Source organism: Vitis vinifera, chromosome 8, assembly GCF_030704535.1.
Source record: "Vitis vinifera cultivar Pinot Noir 40024 chromosome 8, ASM3070453v1".
NCBI classification, from domain to species: domain Eukaryota; kingdom Viridiplantae; phylum Streptophyta; class Magnoliopsida; order Vitales; family Vitaceae; genus Vitis; species Vitis vinifera.
The window spans coordinates 2,167,622-2,193,363 of NC_081812.1; the positions used below are offsets into that span (position 1 = coordinate 2,167,622).

At 32.8% G+C, this 25,742-nt stretch overlaps 1 protein-coding gene and 1 non-coding gene across 2 annotated transcripts; one reads left to right on the forward strand and one right to left on the reverse strand.

The window, feature by feature from the left end:
• Window positions 1-364: 364 nt before the first annotated feature.
• LOC100267295 (uncharacterized) lies at window positions 365-7,643 on the reverse strand. Its single transcript, XM_002269732.4, has 10 exons — window positions 7,424-7,643; window positions 6,326-6,545; window positions 4,583-4,684; window positions 4,135-4,304; window positions 3,812-3,945; window positions 3,509-3,686; window positions 1,856-2,435; window positions 1,544-1,656; window positions 1,215-1,458; window positions 365-845 (listed from the first exon to the last, which is right to left on the reverse strand). Exons 1-10 carry the CDS (start codon window positions 7,561-7,563, stop codon window positions 639-641), a joined length of 2,088 nt encoding a protein of 695 aa, XP_002269768.2. The 5' UTR covers window positions 7,564-7,643; the 3' UTR covers window positions 365-638.
• A 4,937-nt stretch (window positions 7,644-12,580) lies between these two features.
• Window positions 12,581-12,782, forward strand: MIR3624 (microRNA MIR3624). The gene has a single exon (NR_127870.1). It is a non-coding gene; the product is annotated as a microRNA MIR3624 (primary transcript).
• The last annotated feature ends 12,960 nt before the right edge of the window (window positions 12,783-25,742 follow it).

Below are 25,742 nucleotides of genomic sequence, written 5' to 3' on the forward strand. Positions count from 1 at the left end.
TTTAATTTCATTTATTTTTACATTTTCCAGTTTTTAATATATATAAATAAAAAATCACTTTTTATAAAAATAAATAATAAAGATTTATAACATTTGTTCATTTATAATTTTCTTAAAAGTGTAAAAGATAATTTTATTTTTTTATTTTTATAAATAAAAGAAAACCGAATGAGTATATATAATTAGGTAAAGTTGACCCACCCTGTCTCCAACTCGTCCTATTGCCATCCTTGCTTCTGACTTATAAAGAACCCGACACAAATTAGGGGAAAGACCTTAAGTTTGGGTCATAGTTCATACTAACCTTGAGTTGCTCGTCCCTGTACCACGTACCAATGATATGCCAATGGACAACGACATGAAATAAAATAAACATAAACAACAATTCTCTTACTATAGGTCCCAATGACCTAATAACCATACAAGCTCATATATATCTACCATATATGGATGCATTTGAAACTGAATTCATCAAGCATCTTGACCCAATCTCAACATTTACAGGCCGATAAAATTTAAAAAATGAAAAAAATCATTTATGAGAATGATACTTGATCCAAGTGACAAAAACTTAAATAAGAAGGAAGTGTGGAAAGATTGTGAGGAATAACCAAAACTATGTACCATTATTAGGAGCCTTAGTCTTCAATTTCCACTGGGACAACTGGGATTGAGTCCCACCATTCCTTTAGCCGTCTGTTCCCCTTGTCATTAGCTATGTATTTCCCCAACTTCGATGTCGTTGTGAAGTAAAATGTTGTGGTGGCCATGAAGATGAACTTCAATGGCACCACTGCCACTAGGATTGCCAATCCAACCATCACCATCATGACCGTGTTCGCATGCTGTAACGAACATTTCAAAGAACTCTGTTTGATTGGAGCATGAGAAAATATAACCATAATTCTTCTATTCTGATAACAAAAAAGAAACTATCATCTTATGGCTTGATGATACATTTAAACTAAATCTCACTTTCAGAGTGAATTACTGTCAACCCAATTGGAAGAATTAGTGTTTTATCGTCTTTTTTGTATTTCCCTCCAAAGAAGTTTCACGTAAGTGAAATATGATTTTGGCTTTATCAACCAGATGATTGCTTAAAGGACAAAAACCGGGCCACACCATAAATTCCAATAGTATAATGAATTCCTCCTTGTTATGCAAATAATCCTAAGATGTTGAAAAATGAGTTTGGTCGGCATAATGTGTACCTTGTTGGTCCTTGAAACCAATATTGACTGGATTTTCAGTATAGCAATGTTCGCCGTCTTCACTATGTCCTGGACCGTAATGAATCCGTGTTGTGCTGACACAATGCTTTCGATTGTTGTCTGGTCTGAGGCTTTGGATACTACTATCTTGTTATGCTTGTCTCTTACATTTTCCTGTCTTGCCCGAAGCATCTTTGCTACTATCCACAACAGGAAAGCTGCGATTGCCTGGTGAAACCACTCCCTACATTGTGAGCACTTGATTAACCATGTTCCTTCAAGCGAACCTAACCATCATAAATCAGCAGAACCAATAAGAAACATCTTACTTGTATATGATCACAAGAGTCATGGTAATCACAAGGAGGGTAACTGCTGGCCGTTTCCATTGAACAATTTCTTGAAACCAAGGCAAAACATTCATGAGTGGCCTTAGTTGCTCCTGCACAACCAATTAAAATGAAACATTAATGGATGATCTGTGGATAAGCATGTATACTATACGAGCATAGATTCTATTAAAAAACAAGCCACTCATTTGTGCTTAAATAGAAACCTGATGCAAGGAAATATAAATGGAGGCCTGATCCAGAAAAGGATTGGAGCTACACGCTCCAAATGCTATTCAGGTTGCAGCTTACCCTAAGAACAAGGACATTGTCACCGATGCCTTCCTCTTTCAGCCCCTCAGTAGTCGCTTTGGCAATAAAGGTCTCCTCCTCTTCTTCTCTAGCTTGATTAATGGCACTCTCCAAAGTCGAAAACTTTTCAGCTTGGCCACTTGCACTTGCACTTGCACTTGCACTTTCACTTTCTCCTGCAGATTCTTCTTTTACTTCTGCAACTGCTATACTTTGTTGGGATACGTTCAAGCTCCTTAGAATTGAACTAGCACTGCACAGGCGTCCACTATTAGCATTCTTCAGACTCTTGGCAAACTCTCCTAACACATAGTCCCCCTTTGGCAACTCATCGAACAAGGAAAAAATCAAGAATTTTGTGGGATCAGGGGGTGATATTCTTAGCATTTCTCTGGCTGCATGCAGCCTTATAATTCCTAATATCGTCCTTGAGTGCATCTCCCATGCTTGAATAGGAGATTCAATCTTGAATTTATTTAAGAACTGGTGCAACAACATAACCTCCTTACTGAGAGCAAGCCAGTGCTCGCGTCTTGTGGAGCTTGTTATCTCAGGAAATTCCAGAATGATGCTTTCTGACCTAGAATATTGGCAAGCGGGATTAATAATGATACTAACAATAAGATGCAGCAAAAAAAAAAGAAGGAAAAAAAAAATAGGAATCTGAGATATGCATCAAGTTGTAGGCTGGCCAATCCTAATTTATATATTTTGACTCTGGATCAGAGTTTTAAGTCTGTAACAAGCCCATCACTTCATTGATTTAAGCACAACTGTGACTGTCCGTGACACATGAACTTACTTGCTTTTTGGTGTTTGAAATGGTTGGTGATAGGCATATCTTGCCCAATATCTGGGGCTGAGCTACTTGGTTCAATCCTTTCTAAAAGAGTTGTGTGCCCCAAAAATTGTTAATAATGATGGAGCACTCCCTGCTTGTGAACCAAATAATACTGTCTAAACAGCCCAACGAGTTAGGAATTTACTAAGTTCAAGCACCAGCCGGTCAACTGACAATATCTCTCAAAAGAAACTCTGTTTGTCAAATTGTTTTTTGTGCAGTAAACTAGACTTCAAGATCTTTGAAATGGGATACGACCAAACCAGTCAAATTAGTTGAGCAAGGCCAAATTCTAGTTCTTCAGTTGCTTCGGCTCTAATCAAGAGTGACATTTAATCTCTTTTCTAGAACTTATAAGACCATGACCATTCCATAATTACCATCTCTGATGAGTTCAAATATTAACTTGCAAGCGTTTGAAATAGTTACAGCATTCAGCTTAGAGATGAGTTCTTCCTTTTAGTGCCCTTACCCCCTACTGAAGTATGTAAGTTGACAAGTAATCTGTTTGCAAGCTATTATTTTTGTTTTCTCCTCCGTTTTCCATTTTTGGGGCCTGAAATCTATATTAAGTTGGTTAGAACTTAACCCTCATTTCACGTCTAGCCTCTTCTCCTTTGTAGGTTCAACAAGTACAGAAACAAACAAGCAAGAACTCATTACTTTGATATCATGTAAATTATCGGTCAATCCAAAAATTAAGCTACTAAGAATGACCCAACAATATATATCAAGTTGGGTAACACCCAAACATTATGACAGTAGCTGCAACAATGACAAAGTAAACAAAAGTATAGAGTTAGCATCCTTACAACTCAGGGGACTCATAGACGATGGCCTTGTCAAAAAGTGGAGCACCCCATGGGCCAGTGGCACCTGATTTCACATGGTGGTCAATGTCCTTAGAAAGGTCAATTTTGAATGCATCTTCATAAGAAAGTACTCCCATTGCCTCGAAGTAGAGCGCATAGTTGGTTATTGTAAGCCTACCTACAAAAGGATTATAATAAGGATGTGTCAGAAAAAAAAAATTCTCATATTGCTTAACCATATAAAGGATCACAAACTTTAAAACTTCATTTTCACACTTGATCATGTAGATTAGTAGGACAAACCCGGCCAACTCGCTCCTCCAATATGGCGCACAACTCTCTGTGTGCTTGCAGTTCCCTCCACGTGCAATATAAATTCATCATCTGCTAGCTCGACACCCTTTGGGGTTGCTTGCTTTTGCAAATGTTTTATGCACCTAAAAAAATAAGTGTTCCACATAAAGAAAAAAAAGGAAGAAGAAGAAATGGTCCTATTTGAACTGATGTTTAGAAACCGTCAGTTTGATATATTAAATGCACTGTAGTATTTGATCAGCAATATAATTGTCATGTAGATGCTCAAGTAGGGAAAAAAAAAAAAATCAGAAATAGAGTTTGTTCCTTACTTGTCAATTTCTTTTAGAAATTTATCATAAGCAGGAAAATGGAGCCGATTGCCTGTAGGGGCAGTAAGTGTTTCGAAGGTAAATCTCCCATTGACAATATCTGCAACTAATGGAAATAATGATCCCAACCACGCAAATGCATCTTCTCCAATGCTTGGCTCGTTATCAACCTAATAAAACAGTGCACTAAGTATCAGTTCACTCAGATGGCACAAGATTTAACAGTTTTATTATAAAACCAACACTAAATCAACTATATCAATGAGTATTTGAGACTGCTTTCTGTCATATTATCTCATTTCTCGAGTTATAAGATTCTTAGTAAGCCCCACTAGCTTATGCTGGATAGTTCCTGAGCAAAGGCTAATAGTATTCACAGCTTAAAGTAAGCTTGCCAAGGCAGTATACTAGCATCAAAAGATTAGGAGATAACATAGAGTTTCCTTACAAGTAGAGGCATGAGGTCTGAATAGAAAAGCGGGATTTCATCTTGTTCTTCAGTCTCTTTTGGTGGCCTCTTCCTCTCTTCTTTCTCCTTTGCTACACACTCCTGCACATCAAATGGGAAAAATATACAGAGTAAGAAAAAAAACCAAATGTTCATTTCAATTCAAATCATACACGCATAAAAAATTCAAAAAGACCAACTTCAAACATTAATGCAGAAAAAGGATGTGACAAAAGAAATCTCTTGGGGCATTGTTTTGCTCTGTGAAGATGAAGAAAATATAAAGGTGTGCCGTTTCAAAATTGATTAATTGCAATGCTAATGAGCAAAGCAGTGATATGGAATTCAAGCCTAGTAGAACTTTAATTTTCCTAAAAAATCCTGTACCTACATTTATACAGAACTAGGGAACAAAAATGATCTTTGTACTTCATTTTCACCTGATAAAATTTAGTTATTATTGTTAGAGCTGTGTCTTCCCATGTCATGAGATCAGTCAAACCACCCATCAAGACTTCTTAGTTCAGCAATGAAAAACTAGATAAGCATCCAATTTATCTGGAAATTTTCCAGGTGGGAGATAGATAAAATTTTCATTATTCATTCTTCCTTGAGACTTCATTAAGTAACAACTTAACCTTCTTATATAAGCATTTTTTTTTTTTTTTGATAAGTAATTTACTTGTGCAGCATATTGTATGAAAAATGTGTTTGTTTACCCTGCTATGCAAGGAAACAGCTTCAAGAAAGGGCATTTCACACAGTGATTTTCATCATTTTTCGATACTTTTCCTTTTCCCAAAGCAAAAGAAAATGAAATTAAAGGAATACTAATAATTTCTTTTAGGATCACCAAAATAGAAACCTAAAATGGAAATGTATCATGTTTTGAGTCCTTTGACCCCAAACTTGGATAAGGCAACAGATTGAGTTAGAGCAAGGGGTTTGGGTTTTAATTTACTAGTGAGAGAGGTTGGATGCATTTCAACATGTTAGTATAAGGTACGCTTTCCCATGCATAATAGTCATGTGTGTATTACCAATGCAAATTCGGTTCTTATTATTTTCATTAAATTTTCCCTGATGTATTATTACACAAATCAGTAGTTTTTTCACGGATGAATAAAATCAAGAACCTAGATTGCTCTGCATATTTGTTTGCCAACAGTTGGACTTACAAAGGCATGGGCTTTTGCAGACAAACATTTGATGGACCTCGAACAGAAATCAGATGAAAGTCAAAAGATCTCTTTAAGCAGAACTAGAACTCGATCTTCTTTATGGTATATTTGGCTAGATTAAACTTAATGGTTCTCTCTTCTTAACCATTAGAAACTCATTTCTTTTACTGTTTCTGTCGCTTAGGCTCAATAGTCATGTCCTTGTAGCCAAGACCAAATAAACATTTTTAGGATACGAACCCTGCATAATGTATTCATGTCACTAACCCCAATTTTTTCAATTATGTTATTGTCTAAACAGAAAAATTATCCTCAAAACCAGGCCTGATGAATAGAAAAACAGAAGAAACAGAGTCATCAACAAATCATAGCCTAAAACTGAACATAAATATTGCCAATGTAGTCCTAAAACTTCCCATCTCCATGAGATACCTGAATTTTCTATGCAAAGAAGCTGCTCAGTAGATAAGAAATTTATATGCTGAACTAATGATATAGTTCTTTATCAAATGCAGATAACATTTACATTGACAAGTTATTTTGTAAATTAACTGGAGCATACTGTGTGGGAGTCCTCATCAGCAGAGTCAGGCATCTCCCAAGCAAGCATCATGTTGAATGTGAACCGACTCAATGAACCATCACCGAGGACTTTTGAGCACAACTCATTGAGGGCTTTTGAGCTGCAAAATTCCACTAATTTCCTCGAGTAACCGGTTGTTTCAGGCTGCCATCCGGCCTCAAACTCTTCCACTAATCTATCCACAGAAGTGCCTAGTTTCCTGGAAGAAATTTATGGTTTCAAAACAATAGATAAATTACATCATGGCTTCTGAAAAAAAAATAAAAATAAAAAATCCCTCAAAGCATCCAAAATCATTAGATTTAAGTTGATCCATTTCCTAATAGCTCAAGAGTTATGAAATAACCTGTGCACAACACAATTCATCCATTCATAAAGCTAGCTATTATCTAAACAAATAGTTAGCCTAAATCAAATGAAACTTGAGCTTATATAATTAGCTTCCGTTAACCATCTAAAACCAAATGCGGATAAAGTTGAGAATCCAATGGTTGTTCAATTTATTTCATTTCCAATTCTTATCACATTTTTCTCCAATACTTCTACATCTTCTCACATCAATAGGACAACAATGGAGATGAATCACAATACCATGTAAACCTAAGGAATCAAAATCCTTTCGGATTTGGTTTCCATGCTAATGAATTCTTATTCCAAATCAGAACATGTTCATGAATGAGAATGGAATTGATTTCCCATTCCCATTCTCTATACTAACATCCCAAACATTTTTACTTAATGCATGTATAATACCTTTACAAGGCACACAATTTTGATTTGGAAGATGAAGTCGAGGTTTGTTTGGGCATTTCCTCATGTCTCTCGGCTGCGTTTACAAGATTTATGTTTGTATTTAGGTTTTGTTCATTAGACAAGTAATGTTTCCCCACAATGTTTCCAACCATTTCCTAAGTTATGGACCCCTTTCCTATCTCAGTTATTGAACCTATAATTAATGCATCCAAAGCTGGCAAATTAAGAAATACTATTACACAATGATAAATATTTCATGTGAAGATAATAAGAATCCCCAAAATTGACAGAGAGAGAGAGAGAGAGAGAGAGAGAGGAGGTTACAGAGCAGATGTGGAAAGGAGGTCGTTGGCAAAGGCGGAGAGGTGCTTCTTGTGGGTGGTGGCCATGGCGGTGGGTGGAGTGAGAGCCTGAGAGGCGTGAAGAGAGGAGGGGGTTGAGAGCTGGATGTGTTTTTTTCCCATTTTTTTGTTTGTTGATTAGAGAGTGCTACGTGGGAGTCATGCATGCGCCCCTCCAACTCCTCCCCACTCTCCACGTTCCTCTTCTCCTCCCACTCTTCGCATCTTCACACCTGTTCTCCTTTGTTATTTATTTATTTTTTTAAAATTATTTTTAATGTTTATTTTCTTAAAAAAAATATATATATATATACCAATATTATTTTTAAAAAAGAACAAAATATTATTTTGATTATGCAATTATTTAGATAATTAACTATTCCAACTGCAATACCCATCGAAAAAAAGGGACTAATAACAACACATACATATCTAATCTTATTATTTTGTACTTAAAATTAATCCAATTGGTTTATATCTTGATTTTATATATATTTATATTTTTATTTAATAACTTAAATTTCATATTTAACTATTCGAATTTAAAGTTCTATTATTATGGTAACTTAATATTTTTCATACGTGTACGGGCTTCTCCCCTAAATTAATTATTAATTGGTTTTTGTATCATTTTAGAAAAGTTTTAAATACATCCTACTAAACTCTTTTTGCACTTAAGAATAAAATTTATATATTCAATACCCAAAATACCCTCATCTTTAACCTCATCTCATATACAGCTCCAAAACCTACTAATCTTTTTCCCCTCCATTTTCATTTCTTTCCCTATCTTCTTTTTCTTCCTTCATTTTCTTTCCCTTTCTTCTTTTTCTTCCCCATAAAGTTTTTTCATTAGTGGGTAGCGGGCCAGGCTGCTGGCAGTGATGGCAGTGATAGCAGCAGCGCCCGGAGACGCAGCGGTTGTCGGTCACTGCTTCGTGCCCAGGCTGTTGGCGGTTACCCCAAGTGGTTTGCTCCATTTTATTTATTTATTTAAATGTTAAAAAAATAAAAATAAAAATAAAAATTGGGGATGAAGATGTTCTAGTACGGAAATGAAAGGAAAGAGAAGGAAAAAGAAAGGAATAAAACAAAAGAAAAGAGGAGAAGAATTGGATTAAGGTTTGGAATGGTAGGTATTTGAAGGTTGAAGAAGAGGATAATTTGGTCATTTTATATATTAATTTTATTTATAAAATTAGGTGGATGCAGAGAGAAATGAGGTGGATATGTATAGCCCATGAAAATGGGTAATTTTAAAAATCCACGTGGACAAATAAAATAGAATTATGCCTCTTTGCATGCTCTGTTCTCCCATTCACAACACAAACTAAATTCAGAAGAAAGAAAACAAAGAAAACAAATCAATTAACATCAACACATAATATACCCATCCAATACATTTCATTTTCAATTAATTTTGTCCCTTTTAGCAACTTGTAAAATCATACCGAAGTGGAAGGAGTAAAAAACGAAAAGAAAAATCAGAGTGTATAGAAAAACAAAATAATTTTCAATAAAGTTCTCTGAGTTATAAAAAGATATACATGAAAGATGATTATCCACAAATTCCATCCGATAAATTTTCATATTTTGTAACAATGTTTTAGCCTTTTTTTCTTGGTTGTTAATAGTTGAAAAGATAAATTTTAAGCTTTTTTTAATAACTAAATTTTCTTAATTATGTTTATTATTATTATTATTATTATAAAAATATTGATTTCTAATTAAAATTCCTTTGTAAAAAAAATAAAATCACCATTCATCAAATCCATTTATTTCACCTTTTATTTGTAAATAATCTTATTTTTGCAATAATCTTGTACATAAATTCCTAAAATGTTTTGAATGCTCTAATATATATATATATATATATATTTTTTTTCTTATGTGTTCATTTAAAATATTTTGTTAAGGTAAATAAAAATATTTTGATTTGAGTAAAATATTGTTTATAATTAAATTTTACAACGATAGTTATTTTGTAATAAAATTGACCCATTTTATATTATTTTTCAAATATAAATTATTTTTAATTAATAATTAACAAAATTCATTTTTTTTGTGAGTCATAGAATATAAAGTGTTTTTCTAAAAAATACTATAGTCTGTAAGTAATTTTTCAAAATTTTAAAAGTGTTTTCTAAATTTTACTAAACACTTTAATATTTTTTTAAAAATACTTTTTAGATTAAAAACGCTTTATAAAATTACTAACAAACAAACTCTCATACAATACTTTTTTTTTTTATTTAAAATAATTATATATTACTTTTCATACTTTGCAAATTTTCGGGCTTTTAGTGGGCATTGCAGTTGCAATTAGATTGATTTATATCAAACATTTGGCCATCAATACTATCTTATTTTACTCATTATATAAAACTTGGATGAATTAAACTCTTAAAATTAGTCTTAGGTCAGATTTTGATTATCTCATTTGAAAATCAATTGCAATCCAATGCTAGTAAGGTAAGCTTTTTATGACATTCGACCATTTTCATTTGGGTGGATGACCATCCATCGGGTTTAAGAAAAGCTTAAGAACAACATTGTTATGCCTCAACAATCTCTTTCCTAACAAGATACTCTCGTAACTCTAACCCACAACCATGACTCTGATACTAATTATTGGATTGAGTTTTGATCATTTAAAAATTAATTGCTATCCAATGAGGGTAAACTAAATTTTTTATGACATTTGACCAGTGACTTATCCATTGGGCATAGTAGCAAATATTATCACACCCTAACAATTAGACTTATCCCTAATATGCATACATAAAAATATACTTATTTTAATTAAAATCTTGGTTATTGGATTTAAAAAAGCAAGGGATAAGCCATTAATACTTGTTGCCTTTGGTGGGACCATATATTTGATCATGTGTCATTATATTGAATTTAGTTTCCTTGATCGTCATTTTATGAATATTGAAAAATAATCATTTCTATATATCTCACTAAGGTTGAGTAGATTTTGTAGAGAAGTCTTTTTTCTTAAAAATCATTTTAAGATAGCTATATTTTAAAATCATTTTAATGTATGATATGTGAAATGATCGTGAAACCCTAATCTCGAAGCTAATGAAAAAGAATTATAAAAACATTTATTATTATTATTTTAATGAATATTATCATTGTGTTCATGGTAGCTTGTCTTGGGCCTCTTGGCAGGTTGTAGGGAGAGAATAAAAGTAAATTAAACATTGCTTCTCTAAAGCAAAATGACAGCATAATAATGAATTATATTTTCATTTTTGAAATTTATCTATGGAAGTATATAAAATATATCCATCGTCACCACTGTTTTTTAATTGACAAAGTCGGTGGTTTTAGGCAAAAGAAATGGGCTTCCTCTCAACTGCCCACCATGTACACATAGCACTCGCATGCATAGACTTTTTTCTCCTTTCCACACTTAACAACCAACATACTTTACCAACCCAACTATCTTACTTTTCATATAAGGAAATGAGAAATCTTGTCCTATCATGGATGAAAATATTGATAATTATGAATGTATCAGTGCTTCGATTTTATGAATATATCGGATATATCGATAAATATTTTGACACAAAATATCAACAAACCCAAATTGATAAAAATTTATAGATATACTTTTAAAAATAAAATTAAAAGTATAATAGATATTTTAAAGTTGTTTTCTTTAATAAATTGATATATGTATGATATAATTTATCATATTTCATAATAATATTGTATGTGTCCATAAAAAATATAAATTTTATAAATGTACAATTATTATTAAATTATATAAAATATTATTTGATAATAATATTATGATATTTTATTATAATATGTCTAATTTTAAAATATATTTAATATTAAAATTATAATCCATTTAATTCAATTGTATTAAATAATATAAAATAAATGATATATATGTATATATATTTAATATTTAATTAATATATTAATGATATTAAAAACACTATAAAAAAAATTATCATGATAATTTTTATATTTTTGGTAATTAATTAAATGATTTTTTTCATTTTATTATCAAATAATTATAATTAATTTGTTCATTAAAATATTCTTTTAATATATGATGAGTTTTAGTCCATATATATTGGGTGCAGTATACATAACAATGGATAAGCTCGCTCCAGTGGTTGGTTGAGCTGCGTGGTCCACCAAAACATGATATTTTAATCCCTACAACAACCATTCTTCTTTCATGGAAAAAAAACTCTAGTGTGGAACGGGAGAATTTGAATATGATAGAAATGAGAACGAAAAATCATCTTACTTTTCAAACAAGGAAATGAGAAACCTTGCCATAACTGTTCTTCTTTCATGGAAAAAGTTATGGAGTGTGGAATAAGAGAATTTGAATATGATAGAAATGAGAATGAAAGTGAAGTATCTTACTTTTCATACAAACAAATGGGCAGCCTTGACATGACCATTCTTCTTTCATGGAAAAAGTTGTAAAGTGTGGAATGAGAAAATTTGAATATGATATAAATGAGAATGAAAGTGAATTAATTACCCTAAAATGTGGCAGAGAGAAATTAAGAACTTGCTTGGTAATAGTTTTTAAAAATAGATTTATGTTTTTTAGAATAAAAAATAATTTTTTAATTTTAAAAATACATAAAATTTTGATAAAAAATAGTTTTTATTTTATTTTATTTTATTTTAAACATTTTCAATTATTTTTATAAGATGGAAAGTACCCCGAAGATGTTGGATTGAGGATAAGTATTGTGTGGATTAGCTTCATTAAGACTAAGTCAAAAAGATTGTTTTTATATTTAAATCCTCAAGAGAATTTTATTTCGAAAAACAAACAATTGAGAACAAATATTTTAAGAAAACATCACTAAACAAATTTCAAAATTCTTGTGAAAATCAAATTACTTTCGATAGTGATTTTAAAAAGCATTTTTTAATCAAGATAAAAAATTTTAATTATTAGAAATATTTAAAATAGTTCCTAAAATAATTATCAAACACAGATTTAATGAATTTTGGTGTACGGGGAAATAAGTAATTAAAATATAGAGAAATGATATGAATGCCCTATTTATATTCCCTGTTCTAGGGTTATAAACATGTCCCAAAAGTGGCCCAGCTTTCAAGCGAAACAAGAAGAAAAAAGTGCTAATCAGGGTAGTATGCTGCTGTCTTTAGAATATCTGGATGAAGTTTATCTCTGCAAGGTGGCAAGAACATCAAGAGTACTATGGTGGCTTCTCTGCTGGGTTAAGGCTTCTTCTGGGGTGATTTGATATCAATACTCTTGATGGTTTTGCCACCTTTGCAGATCATGAGCTCCATTCTCAGCTTCTCAGGGCAGCAGCATACTACTTTGATCGTCACCCTCATCCTTCAACTTATCAGTCAATGATGCAGCAGGCCTCCAGATGATCAGGAAAAGATGGGATATATTAAACCCCTTTTCCTAATAGTCTTGCTCTATCATTTTAGAATCAAAGATTAGGTTGAATGCATATAACAAATAATTCATGTTAATTATTAATAATTAATATTTTCTTTCATGGTTTTGCAGATTATGAGCAGTGGAGCTAATCACGACATGGAGCATGGTGCTCTCAGCCTCATCACTTCAGAGACTCCACAACTGTTCAGAAGAGCCGCTGTTTCAGATCTCCATATATGTTGGGTGTTAATCAACGGAAATTTAGAAAATTCTGGAATTCGATTTGAATATATTACTTAAATTTCAATTGTTGGATGATGGGATTTGAGTGTTGGAATAAGGTGAATTTGGGTAATAAAAGGTTGAGAATTTATTTCCTAATTAATTGATTTAATCTGGTTGGATATGAAGATTTAATTATTGTATGGTTTGTAAAGGTTTATTAATTAATTAATTTTGTGGGTGGATCCATTTGGGTTGCCTAAGTTGGAAATTAATTGTGGAATTATTGAAGATATATTTAGATCATGTTTGGTTCCTCGAAAATACTTGGAAAAGACAAAAAGTGTTTAGGAAAATGGTTTTTTTATATTTGATTTTATTATAAAAAATATAAAAGAAAATCAAATATAATTAAAATTAATTTGAAATTTATATATTTTTAAATTATTTAATCTTACTATAATAAAGAGAAATAAGAAAAATAAGTTTGAAAAAAATATATAAAAATAATTTATTAAATTTAAACCAATTTTTATTTTTCTTCACTTTTTATTTCCTTCTATTTTTCCTCTTTTATTTTTTTTTTCCTTTGTATTTTTCCTCAATTTTTTTGGAAACCAAACATAGCTTTAAGATTAGTATGAGATGGGTTGAATTAAATTGGGAGTATAAGGTATGATTTTGGATTGATTATATGGGGTGGAAATTAATTAAATAGATAGGAATGGTCTTGATTTAATTGAATGATAAGGGATCAAACATTGACTTTACATAAGACTCTAGGAATTACTCCCAAAATCCCATAAACCTTGGGCTTTTAAAAGATGGAACTAATCACTGAAATAATGAAGTTGGGAAATTGAAAACTTATACTAATAAACAAAAATTAAAATACTTTGGAAAATGTAAAACATAAATGACTTTGAAACTAAGAACATTTATGTTGATTTTGACTTAGACTTAGAAAAAAAAAACAATAAATAAATGACTTTGAAACTAAGAACATTTAGGTTGATTTTGGTTAGAATTAGAAAAAAATAAAATAAATAAATGACTTTGAAACTAAGAGCATTTATGTTGACTTTGACTAGACTAAAATAATAATAATAATAATAATAATAATAATAATAATAATAAAATATACAATAAAACTTAGGTTGAAATCCACATTTAATTGAATCAAATACCAACTAGGCATATGTGGATACCGTACTTCGCTCGATGCGTTCCCATTCGATGGTGAAACTCGCTTTTTATTTGAAAATGATTTATTTTTGAGAAAATGACTTAGTGACTACTTATTTTTGTTTTATTTTTGAAGGGAAAAACAAAATAAGATAGAAAAACTTCAAGTGTGGTTCTTGAAGGAAAAATAGGTCTGTGAAAAACCAAGTTTGGGTCTGAGGGTTAGGTTATCTATTGAGAAGGTATGGTGATGAGCCGTAATACCCCTCTAAACCCCTAAAAATGGGTTTCTACTAAATAAGGTGAAACAAACATGACAATTAACTAGAAAATCAATGGATACTAATGAAATGATCAAATAATAAAATGAATCACGCATAAAAGTAAGCGAAGTGGGAGTGTAACTTGGTAGCAAGTAATAGTGCGCTATCATGGAAACATGATTAGCTCAAGCATAAAATCATCACATGCATATCAAAGAGTAAGACAAAGATCGAGCAATATTTATTAAACTTAACAATTAATAATCAGAAGAGAATGCTTTTATGTAGGGTCCCCACCAAAACCCAATTGATCTTGCGTGAATTAAACTTACAAAATCTATTATTTTAGAATTATGAAAATTGCTTTCACGCTTATTAAAAACAGTGAAAAATGAGGAAAATTATTAAACCAAAGAAAATTGCAAGATGTATGCCTGAATAAAAAATGATAGCAAATTTATTAAAAATTAGGTTTTGTTGAATCAGGATTTGAATGAAGAAAAAAAAAAAAGAAAGAGAAAATAAAATATCGATAATAATAGTAATAATGATAAATAAATAAATGAATAAAATAAAGTAAAATAATAATATAGATAAATAAATGGTTAGATGAGATATGAATATGTAAAATAATTTAATTAGGTGAATAAACAAATTAAATAAATAAATTTAAAAGATTTAAAACCATTTGATTTTTTTTTTTTTTCAAAAATCAAGTTTTGAAGCTTATTTGAAAGTTGAGGTTTTAAGAACTAAATTTGAAAATGGGAATTTTAGAAAAAATAATTTAAAACTGGAAGTCATGAAAGTTGGAACTTGGAAAATTTATTTAGGAATGAGATTTCTAAAAAATTAAATATGAAAATTGGGATTTTGGAAAGTTATTTGGAAATTAAAGTTTGGAAAATTAAATTTGAAAATTGGATTTTTGAAAATTATTTGGAAGGAATTGGAGTTTTGAAAATTGAATTTAAGAATTGGAATTTTAGAAATTAAATTTGAAAACTAAAGTTCGAAGAACTAAAGTTTCGAAAGTTAAACTTAAGAATAAGAGTTTTGAAAATTAAATTGAAAATTAATTCTGGAAGTTGAACTTCAAAAGATTATTTGAAAACTGAAATTTTGGGAGAATTATTTAAGAATAGAATTTCTTTTTTTAACTAAAATAAACCCTTAACATCAAGAGGTAAAGGAAACAAAGAATGGCAGGTGGCTACTTAGTTTGCGTGCCAAAGGTGGCCATGCACAGGTACAGAAATGGGTCCAGGGTCATTGAGACTACTCTATAAGGATGGGCCCAAGGTGGAAAGAAGCCCTTAAGTGATGTTCACGGGCCTTGAGCATCTTGGCAGCCCAAAAAAAATAACATTGCAACGCGTGCGTCATGCTTGCAAGCGCGTACTTTCCCGACAACTTTGTTCTTGGTGCTCCCATTCCACGACCCCCTGAACTGGAAGCGCATCCCTATCGACCCTGACGGCAACAAACGGCGAACCGCCGGTGCCCACGGTGGCTCGAATCTCGATCTTCACCTTTAGAAGACAATAGTTGATGTCCACCTGAGTCGATTCACGGCGAATCAATCAGCTGGTAGTGAATTCCTCGAAGAACAAGCTCCGGATTCTTGTGGATCCTCCTCTTCATGCCTTCCAACCCCTCCGCTATCTTTGGATCCAACATACGGAAAGGCTTCCCCGCTCCAAGCACCGTCAACCTCCGAAGACTCGACATAGTCCTCTATTTCCGGCATAGAAAAGTAGAGCGGTGACGGGATCGATGCTAACGCGTACCGGGTGCTCATGTGGAGTGGATCTCTTGCACAAAGCTTTAATGCAATACACATCTACTCGTTCCAGTTAATAATTTACCCATTGTCCCTATAGGTTTCCTAGCCCTTAGGTTTTCATGCTTCAAGCCCCAAGTTGGCTATTAGCCTTTCATGGAGGTGATGTCACATTCACAATCCATAATAGGGTAAAAATCCATAATTTGAATCAAAAGAAACTAAAAACAATATATTTAATAAAGAAGAAAAAGAAAATAAACCAAAGTTCTCGTCTTCTTCCACCTTCAATGTCAAACTCTCCGGAAAAAGATCCAAGATCCCTAAAACCTAGAATTGAGAGAGTTTATATAATACCATCAATTACCTAACATGTGGCACACTCTCATTGGCCACTTATTACAAAATAATTTCCTAAAAATAATTAAAAATAATAATAAAATGGTGATTTCTAGTCGTGTGGGGTCCACTTAGGGTGGATGAAGTGCTCTAGATACAATTCTCGAGGTAGAGGAGGCGGAACATCAAAGTGGCAGTGGGTGAATTCGAAATTGGTGTCATTTTGAAGTGGATTTCGAATTCATAAGTTGAATTTCAAAATCATAAGTTGAATTTCGAAATCATTTCGAAATGACTCTCCAGCTTGGTGCAGTTGTCTTCAAATGGCCACAACTTCTTTATTTCAGCTTCTATTTGCACACTGTTTGAAGCGTTGGACTCTTGACTTCCTGATCTTCGAAATGATATATAGTATGTGTATAATGGACTCCATAAAGTGCACTAAATTTGTCTTCAAAGTCAAAGTATATAATGCCATCAAAATTTTGAGTTCTAAATTTCCATGCAGCTGAATCTTGCTTCATGCCTCATTTCGCATGATTTCTTGCCTTCTTTCTTACTCCATAATGGTCATTTCTCATATTTCAAACTCATGATATCCTCGTCTTGCCTTTTCTTATGGTCCATGAGTCTTGACTCACTTATTTCCTCATTTAGCCGTTTCTTGATCTTTCAAAATCTAAAGTGATTCAATTTGCACCATTTTCTTCCCTTGAACCTAAGATAAGTCTCCAAAGTACAAATTAAACTCATGGCTAAGGCCTTAGCATTGATTTAGGTCAAGTTGGGTGATTTGAATGCCCTTTGGTGCACAAATCATATTGAATATATGCCATTATAGTATATATTTTGGCTCAAATCACCTATTCTTAACCTCTAGCTCGATCAGAGAAACAAACACACAGAAGGCCTCATACTTGCAAAAGTAAGAGCCAGAATGAAAGAAATGACCAAAACTAGAGGGTTGGAGGTAAGAGGATAGATGTGTAACCCACACGCACAAGCGACATGCAATCACACAGAGGAGAGCGGTCATGCAACATACAGTCAAGCAGAGTACATATAAGCTATGACAATCATGATGAACGGTGACAAAGACAGCATGCTCAAAGATGATCAAGATAATATGCAAGCCAGAGAATCAAACCATCAAGTCAAATGATATACAACATACATGTGAGGTGAGCAGAACAAACATGGCAAAATCAGAGTCACTATGCTAAGACAAGCAAGACAATCAATCAAGTGAATCAACACAATCAACATATCAATGCTCCAAGTGGATACAACAATGAAGCACAGAAAAATCGATACATCAGAATCCTCAATCAAGATAATCAATCATCATAATCAAGCATGTCAATGTCCCAAATGAATATAATAACCAGACATGCATCCAATGATATCAAGAGCTCTTAATGTGCAATCAAGAGTCAAGTAAACCGAAGCTCAAAGAGAGGTGGGTATCCACTGATCGGCTAATCAAACACCACGTTTGATTCATCTTAAGTTCAAGCTTGACTCTTTAGTATTCCCTAGTGGAGTCGCCATTTTGTGGACCCCGTATTTTGATCGATGCGTTCTTACTCGATGGCGAAACTCATTTTTTATTTGAAAATGATTTATTTGTTAGAAAATGACTTGGAGTCGTCACTTATTTTTGTTTTATTTTTGAAGGGAAAAACAAAATAAGAAAGAAAAACCCCAAGTATGACTCTTAAAGGAAAAACAGTCTGTGAAAAACCAAGTCTAGATCTGAGGGTCAAGTTACTTATTAGGAAGGTACGATGGTGAGCCGTAGCACCTCTCTAAGCCCCTAAAAATGGGTTTTTATTGAATAAGGTGAAGCAAGTATGACAATTAACTAGGAAATCAATAGATACCAATGAAATGATCAAATAATAAAATGAATCACGCATAAGAGTAAGCAAAATGGGAGTAGAAACGTACCTTGGCAGTAAGTAATAGTGCGCTATCATGGAAATAGGGTTAGCTCAATCATAAAATCATCACATGCATATAAAAAAGTAAGACAAAGATTGAGCAATATTCATTAAGCTTAACAGTTGACAATCATAAGAGAATGCTCTTATGTAGGGTTCCCACCAAAACCTAATTGATCTTGCGTGAATTAAACTCACAAATTCTATTATGTTGGAATTATGAAAATTGTTTTCACGCTTATTAAAAACAGTGAAAAAATTGGAAAATTATTAAACCAAAGAAAATCGCAAGACGCATGCCTAAATAAAAAATAATAGCAAATTTATTAAAAATCAGGTTTTGGTGAATCAGGTTTTGAATGAAGAAAAGAAAAAAGAAAGAGAGAAGAAAATATTGATAATAATAGTAATAATGATAAATAAATAAACGAATAAAATAAAGTAAAATAATAAAATAGATAAATAAATGGTTAGATGAGAGATGAATAAGTAAAATAATTTAATTAGGTGAATAAATAAATAAATTTAAAAGATTTAAAAGCATTTGAAAAGCAAATTTTTGAAAATCAAGTTTTGAAGCTTATTTGAAAGCTGAGGTTCTAAGAACTAAATTTGAAAATACGAATTTTAGAAATAATTTAAAATTGGGAGTCATGAAAGCTGGAACTTGGAAAATTTATTTGGGGATGAGATTTCTTAAAAATTAAATATGAAAATTGGGATTTTGGAAAGTTATTTGGAAATTAAAGTTTGGAAAATTAAATTTGAAAATTATTTAAAAGGAATTGGAGTTCTGAAAATTGAATTTAAGAATTGGAGGTTTAGAAATTAAATTTAAGAATTGGAATTTTAGAAATTAAATTTGAAACTAAAGTTCAGAAAATTAAAGTTTCGAAAGTTAAACTTAAGAATAAGAGTTTTGAAAATTAAATTGAAAATTAATTCTGGAAGTTGAACTTCAAAAGATTATTTGAAAACTAAAATTTTGGGAGAATTATTTAAGAATAGATTTTTTTTAAAAACTAAAATAAACACTCAACATCAAAAAGTGAAGGAACCAGAGAATGACAGACGACTACTTGGTTTACGTGCCAAAAGTGGCTATGCACAAGTGCAGAAATGGGCCCGAGGTCATTGAGACCACACTATAGGGATAGGCTCAAGGTGGAAAAAGCCCTTAAGTAATGTTCACAGGCATTGAGCATTCTTGTAGCCCAAAAAAAAAAGACATTGCAACATGTGTGTTATGCCTGTAAGCACGCACTTTCCTGACAACTTTGTTCTTGGTGCTCCATTCCACGTCCCCTTGAACTGGAAGCGCATCCCTGTCGACCCTGACGGCAACAAACGGGGAACCACCTATGCCCACGATGGCTCGGATCCCGGTCTTTGCCATCGGAAGACAATTGTTGATGTCCACTTGAGTCGATTCACGACGAATCAATCAATTAGTAGTGAATTCCTCGAAAAACCAGCTCCGGATTCTTGTGGATCCTCCTCTTCATGCCTTCCAACCCCTCTACCATCTTCGAATCCAACATATAGAAAGGCTCCCCCGCTCTAAGCGCCGTCAACCTCCGAAGACTCGACACAATCCTTTGTTTTCGGCATAGAAAAGTAAAGCTGTCACGACCCAAATTCCAGGCGACCCAAAATTTGGCCCGTGACCCCAGGTCAAAGGTTTGACCCTAAGGGTTTCTCCTATTCCATATTGGCAGTCAACTAAAACACTCTGAAATTTTTTTTTTCACATATAAGTCCCACTAGGGTTCTCACCAACTAACAATATTTTAAAACCTTACTCAAACACATCAAGATTTAATAAACATCATTGCATCCCAAAATAAAGTTTCATAAAAATCCCCTTCATCAAACTAAGGTCTTATTACATTATCCATAATTCACTTATTACAAGGTCTCAATACCACAAACACAATAAAAAAATAAAACCTTTCCACTAAACCGCTCCAAGGGCATCCTGAAGTCTTCCCTGTCCCATCTGTGGATCCTTAGGAGTGATATCTGCATCTAAAAAGATATAAAAATGAAGGGGTGAGCATTTCCACATTGCTCAGTAGGGTGCCTAACACCCACAGGGTTAATGGGGGATTACTATATTTTGAGAACCCAAACGCAACAGTTCACCAATATAAATCAAGTCACACAATTTAACATATAACATTAAACTCAATTCCACAACATCTAATCATTAAATGAATGCATATAAACGTATGACACACAATCATACAATGCATTATCGTTCTCAGGCTTTCATCGAAGGATACGCGTCCGCACCCAAATATACTCCCCATTCGGAGTCTTCCCGGGGTAAACTTTTGGGTCTTTCACCCTAGGGATCTCTCTCCCTTCTTAGTTCGCCTCACACGGGCTTTCACTTTTCATCACTATTTTATTTTTTTCCATTTCATACACTTTTCACAATTTTTTTCTTCTTCATACAACCATGATGCAAATGAATGCCACAAACTCCAAAATTCCTTAATAATTTCAACAATTCCAACATTTTCAATAACCCAATAAAATAAAATTTTCACATTAAAATTCCTGAAAATATACCAACGAATTTTCGGAAATTCACACATCAATATACTTGAATTTATATCACAATTTCAGAATTTTTCAATAATTCTAATAATTCCTAATATTTGAAAATAACTAATTTTTTACAATAAAATTGCCGCAAATATTCCAATCAATTTTCAAAAATTCATAAATCACCAGATTTGAAATCTTGTCCTAATTCTGGAATTTTCCTACATTTTTAACAATTTTTAACAACCTAAAATAATTATTTATCAATTACAAAGAATTCTGGAAATTACAAAAGAATCCAGAAAAAATCCCAAAATATTCCAGAAAATTCACCCAACATCACAATTACCTACTTAACTCATAATTATCAGATTTAGGGTTAGGGTCCCCTACCACAAATCTGAGAATTTGGCCGTTAAAAACGAAATCAGCCATCGTAGACTTGTTCCTCTAGTCGAATAGAGTATTTCCTTCGAATTTGAGCCGAAACGGAGATCGTTTGGTCATCCAAACGCCCGGTTAAAGATCTGGCGAGTATCCTAATTTATGCACAAGTAGCCTTTCTCTCTCTCTCTCTCCCCCGCGTGCTGCAGTTTTCAAAAACTCTTTCTTTTCCTTTTTTTTTTTTTTTTTTTTAAACCAAGGCTTCCTACCACCAGCCCATGTCTAAGCCCAACTCCATTAATTTTTTTTTTCTTTTACAACCCATTACCTTAACAACCCATATTCAAAGCCCATTGAATATATTTATTTTATTTATTTTATTTTCTTTTCTTTTGTTTATTCTAATTGTTTTATTTGATTTCCAATTCATTTTTTTAACACACAAATTTATTTATTAACACCAATTAAAAACTAATTTTCTCAATATTATTATTCATCAATTTAATTTAAATTTTCTTAATTAATTCTAATTAATTTTTTTTAATTAATTAATTTTTTTTTCGTTTCCAGAAAATTTCAATTTCTAAAATCCTAAGAAATTTTCTACCCTAAAGCTGACATGACATAAAATTTCAACTCGTTTAATTGACCGACACAATAAAAAGAAATTCACGAATCCGAAATTGACACGTGTTCTCCAAACACTTTTCTTTTTTACTTTTCAACCATCACACAAAATAAGACTTTTCAAACTAAAATTGCTAACGTGGCATAAAATACCCGGTCATTACAAAAGCGACGATGAGATCGATGCCGATGCGTACCAGGAGCTCATATAGAGTGGATCTCTTGCACAAAGCTTCAGTGCAATACACATCTACTCGCTCCAGTTACAACTCCACGTCGTCATGATAGTGAACCGTGGAGTTGACGTCGTGCCTAGCACGGATCAGTTTCTAGAACTTAGCTTCGGTCTAGTTCCCACATTGAGCACTTGGACATGCAGGATTTCATGCATTTTCCAGAGAGAGTGGGGATTTGAGAGTGAGAAAGATGGGTTTTAGAGAGTCGAATGGGATTGGGTTGTGAAGAGAGAAAATGGTAGGCTTGTTATGGGTGATACGTTGAAGGGTAAAAGAAAATGGGTCGAAGGTAGAAAGAGGCCATGTGCATGAGAACTCATGCTTGTGGAGAATGGAGGGGAAGATACTAAAATGGGTTAGGTATGAGGGATGATTGGAAGATATTGAGAGAAATGGGTATGAGGGGTATGCTGATGAAGATATGGGTGGTGATGGGCATTGGTGGGTATGAAAGTTGATTAGTGAAATGACTTATGGGGGATGTGTATATGGGTTCATGAACGATGGGGATGAATGGGCAGGCACGAATCTAGGATTTTGATGGAAGCTTTGGACGGATTATAAGAAACAAAGCATGCTCTAAAATTAAACTAAACTCATTTTCATGTTGTACGAAATGGATACAAGCGGGTGGAACGAACAGTGAACACTTGTGCGATTAAACAAATATCAAATTCTAAGAAAACAATTCAATATCTTACTCATTTATAGGAGAAATCAAAGAAACTAAAAAGAGAACAAAACAGAGCAAGTTTGAAGCAAGCTTAGATTCAACAAGATCCAATCCACAACAAACGATGTTCAAGATTAGCAAAGGCAATGAAGGAAAATAAAGAAATCCCAAAACAAAGGTACCCATAATGGCCATACTCGAGCTCCTCCGATGAAGCTCATTTCTCCAGAATACTCGTAGACCCTCACTCTGCTCGTTTTTTTTAGCCCTGCCCCCAATGTTCTCTTGAAAAAAAAAAAAAAAAAAAAAATCCTTACAAGCAATCCTTTTTCTACTTTTTCGTTCACCCCCGGAGCTAAAAAACAGCTCAACCATCTGTCTTATGGTCGCCCAGAACAGTTCACCCATAAATCTTGTGGCCACCCCGAACAACTCACTTATCCATCGTTTTTCCTTCACCTCCAGTCCTCTTTGGTTGCCCTAGAACGGCTCATTCTCGGGATGGCCAGAAAAAAAATAAAAAATAAAAATCCACCTATCCGAGGGGGTTTACAGCATATTGTCATGTACATTATAAAAAATCATAGCTTGGGTCTCTAAGTCTGATCTTTTACTTTTTTGATATAGTTTTACATGTGGTTGTCACTTGTCTTCATCAACTCCTTCAGATCTAGGAAAATTCAATCTTTATGTGTTAAATTCAGGCATAAATTTCTTATAAAAATCATAATTCAATTTATGAATGGTCATTTAGGTAAAATTTGAAAGTGACATTTCCCTCCATTTTATAAGAAACCTTTGATAACTTCCTCTTTTAGTTAAAACAATTTGATGACCAAGAATACCTTTAATCTCATCTTTCAAATAAGGTTTGGTTGGGAGTGTTGGGTTGGATGACCCATATGTTAAACCTAACAAAGCCCATTTAATATGGGCATTTTATCTTTTGGTGTAGGGTTTTTTTGAGAACCCAAAAAAAGGATTCACTTATCATAATACAAAGTGAGAAGAGTGTAGTTGATGCTTTTGAGAAGAAAAAATAGAGAAGAATAAGAAAGAAAGAAGAAAAAATTGAAGAATGTGAAGGAGTTGTTTTCATCTAATAAATAGATCTCCATGATCTATGGTTCGTTTAAGCCACAACTTTGTTAATTAGTTCATCACTTGTAGCTCTTGATTCTAGATGGTGGGATCATTGATTGGACTGCCTATTTCATTTTATAGTTGCCTAAACAAAGTTGGTCGGAAATAGAATTACTTCAAAGTAGTTTTGATCAATCTTTTTTATATTTGTTTTTCACCGTTAGATTGTGTTGAAATTTGGATAGTAACTTCGTCTCTTAAGCCTCTTGATTTTCATTTGTAGGATCATTGATTGGAGTAGTCAGTTATAAGTTATAATCATTTGAACAAAGAATGACAAAAAAAGAAAGGAGAATATCTCGGTTCTGTGCAATCTTCATTATAGAGCGATATCTCTTTGATCTCTGGTCTAATTAAGGTAAAATTTTAATAGAAGGTTTATCACTCGTGGTTCTTCAATCTGAAAGGTTGGATCATTGATTGAAGTTTTTTGGACAGATTAGTATACCCGAATAGAACATCGAATATGCGATCTATTTCTTTCACTCTTTTACCATTTGGTGTTTATGTTTGTGAAACCATTTTTTTTCTTGATGATTGTTGTTGTTGATGGTCCCTAATTAATGTTGGGATAGATTGTGCACTCTCACTTTGGTTGATAGTGAAGCTTTTTTGAGTGGACTCTAGTCCGTGGTTTTTACTCATATTAAGAAGGTTTTCCACATTAAAAATTTTTGGTACATGTGTATGGTTTATTTTAGTTAATAAATATTTTTGTGTTATTGTGTTGAATTTTCTCCCAACAAAGAGTGAGTGTTTGAACTATCATTTGATGTAGCGGTTTCAGGAATGGAAGAGAAAGTGAGGGTCTTAATGTTGAAGATGTTATTAGTGCCATAATAAGTGAAATACATAAGCTTGGAGCTTATTGCCTTCATAATTTTATAGGACCAACATTCTTTTGGTGGAGTTTTTTTATTGGCACCTCTATGGTATCATTCAAGACTTTTTTCACAAAATAATCATATCACTTTCCACAAATTTCATAAATTTTGTTTTCCCATCAAATTATGTCTTAATAATCTTCATTATTGAGAACAATTTTTCATTCAACAACATACTAAGAGTGCATTTGATAGTGTTTTTAGTAGAGGTGTTTTCTTTGGAACTGTCTTTAGGAGAATCACTTATCAAGTGTTTCTCCGGAAAACACTTTAAGTGATTTTTCAAAACTACAAGTGATTTTTTTTTTTTAAATATTTGTTAAATTTGGTGAAACACCTCATTTTTTTTCTTTATAAAAAGTACTTTTTAGACTAAAAGCGCTTTATAGAATTACCACTAAACGGACTCTAGGTTAGCATGAAAGAACTACTACGCCTCACATATGTAACTTACATGCTTACTAAAAGCATTAGCTTCACTCTAGGTTGTGCCCTTCATTAGTACAGGAAACAAATCATTTATGCCTACTAGGAAGCATTCCAATCATAAGCATAAATGGACAACGATCAGTAGACTTGTTCATGAAGCTATCATATGTAAATTTAGCCATTAGAATGATCTCTTTCCTGCTAATAACATGTTCTCCAACTAGG

What these genes read in the sequence shown, in the direction of transcription:
- LOC100267295 (XM_002269732.4), bottom strand. Translation starts at nt 7,563, where the DNA reads ATGGGAAAAAAACACATCCAGCTCTCAACCCCCTCCTCTCTTCACGCC. An exon ending in ACTCTTGTGATCATATACAA is followed by an intron (nt 1,459 to 1,543) that starts GTAAGATGTTTC and finishes CTCACAATGTAG; the next exon opens with GGAGTGGTTTCACCAGGCAA. An exon ending in TGGTTTCAAGGACCAACAAG is followed by an intron (nt 846 to 1,214) that starts GTACACATTATG and finishes TGTTCGTTACAG; the next exon opens with CATGCGAACACGGTCATGAT.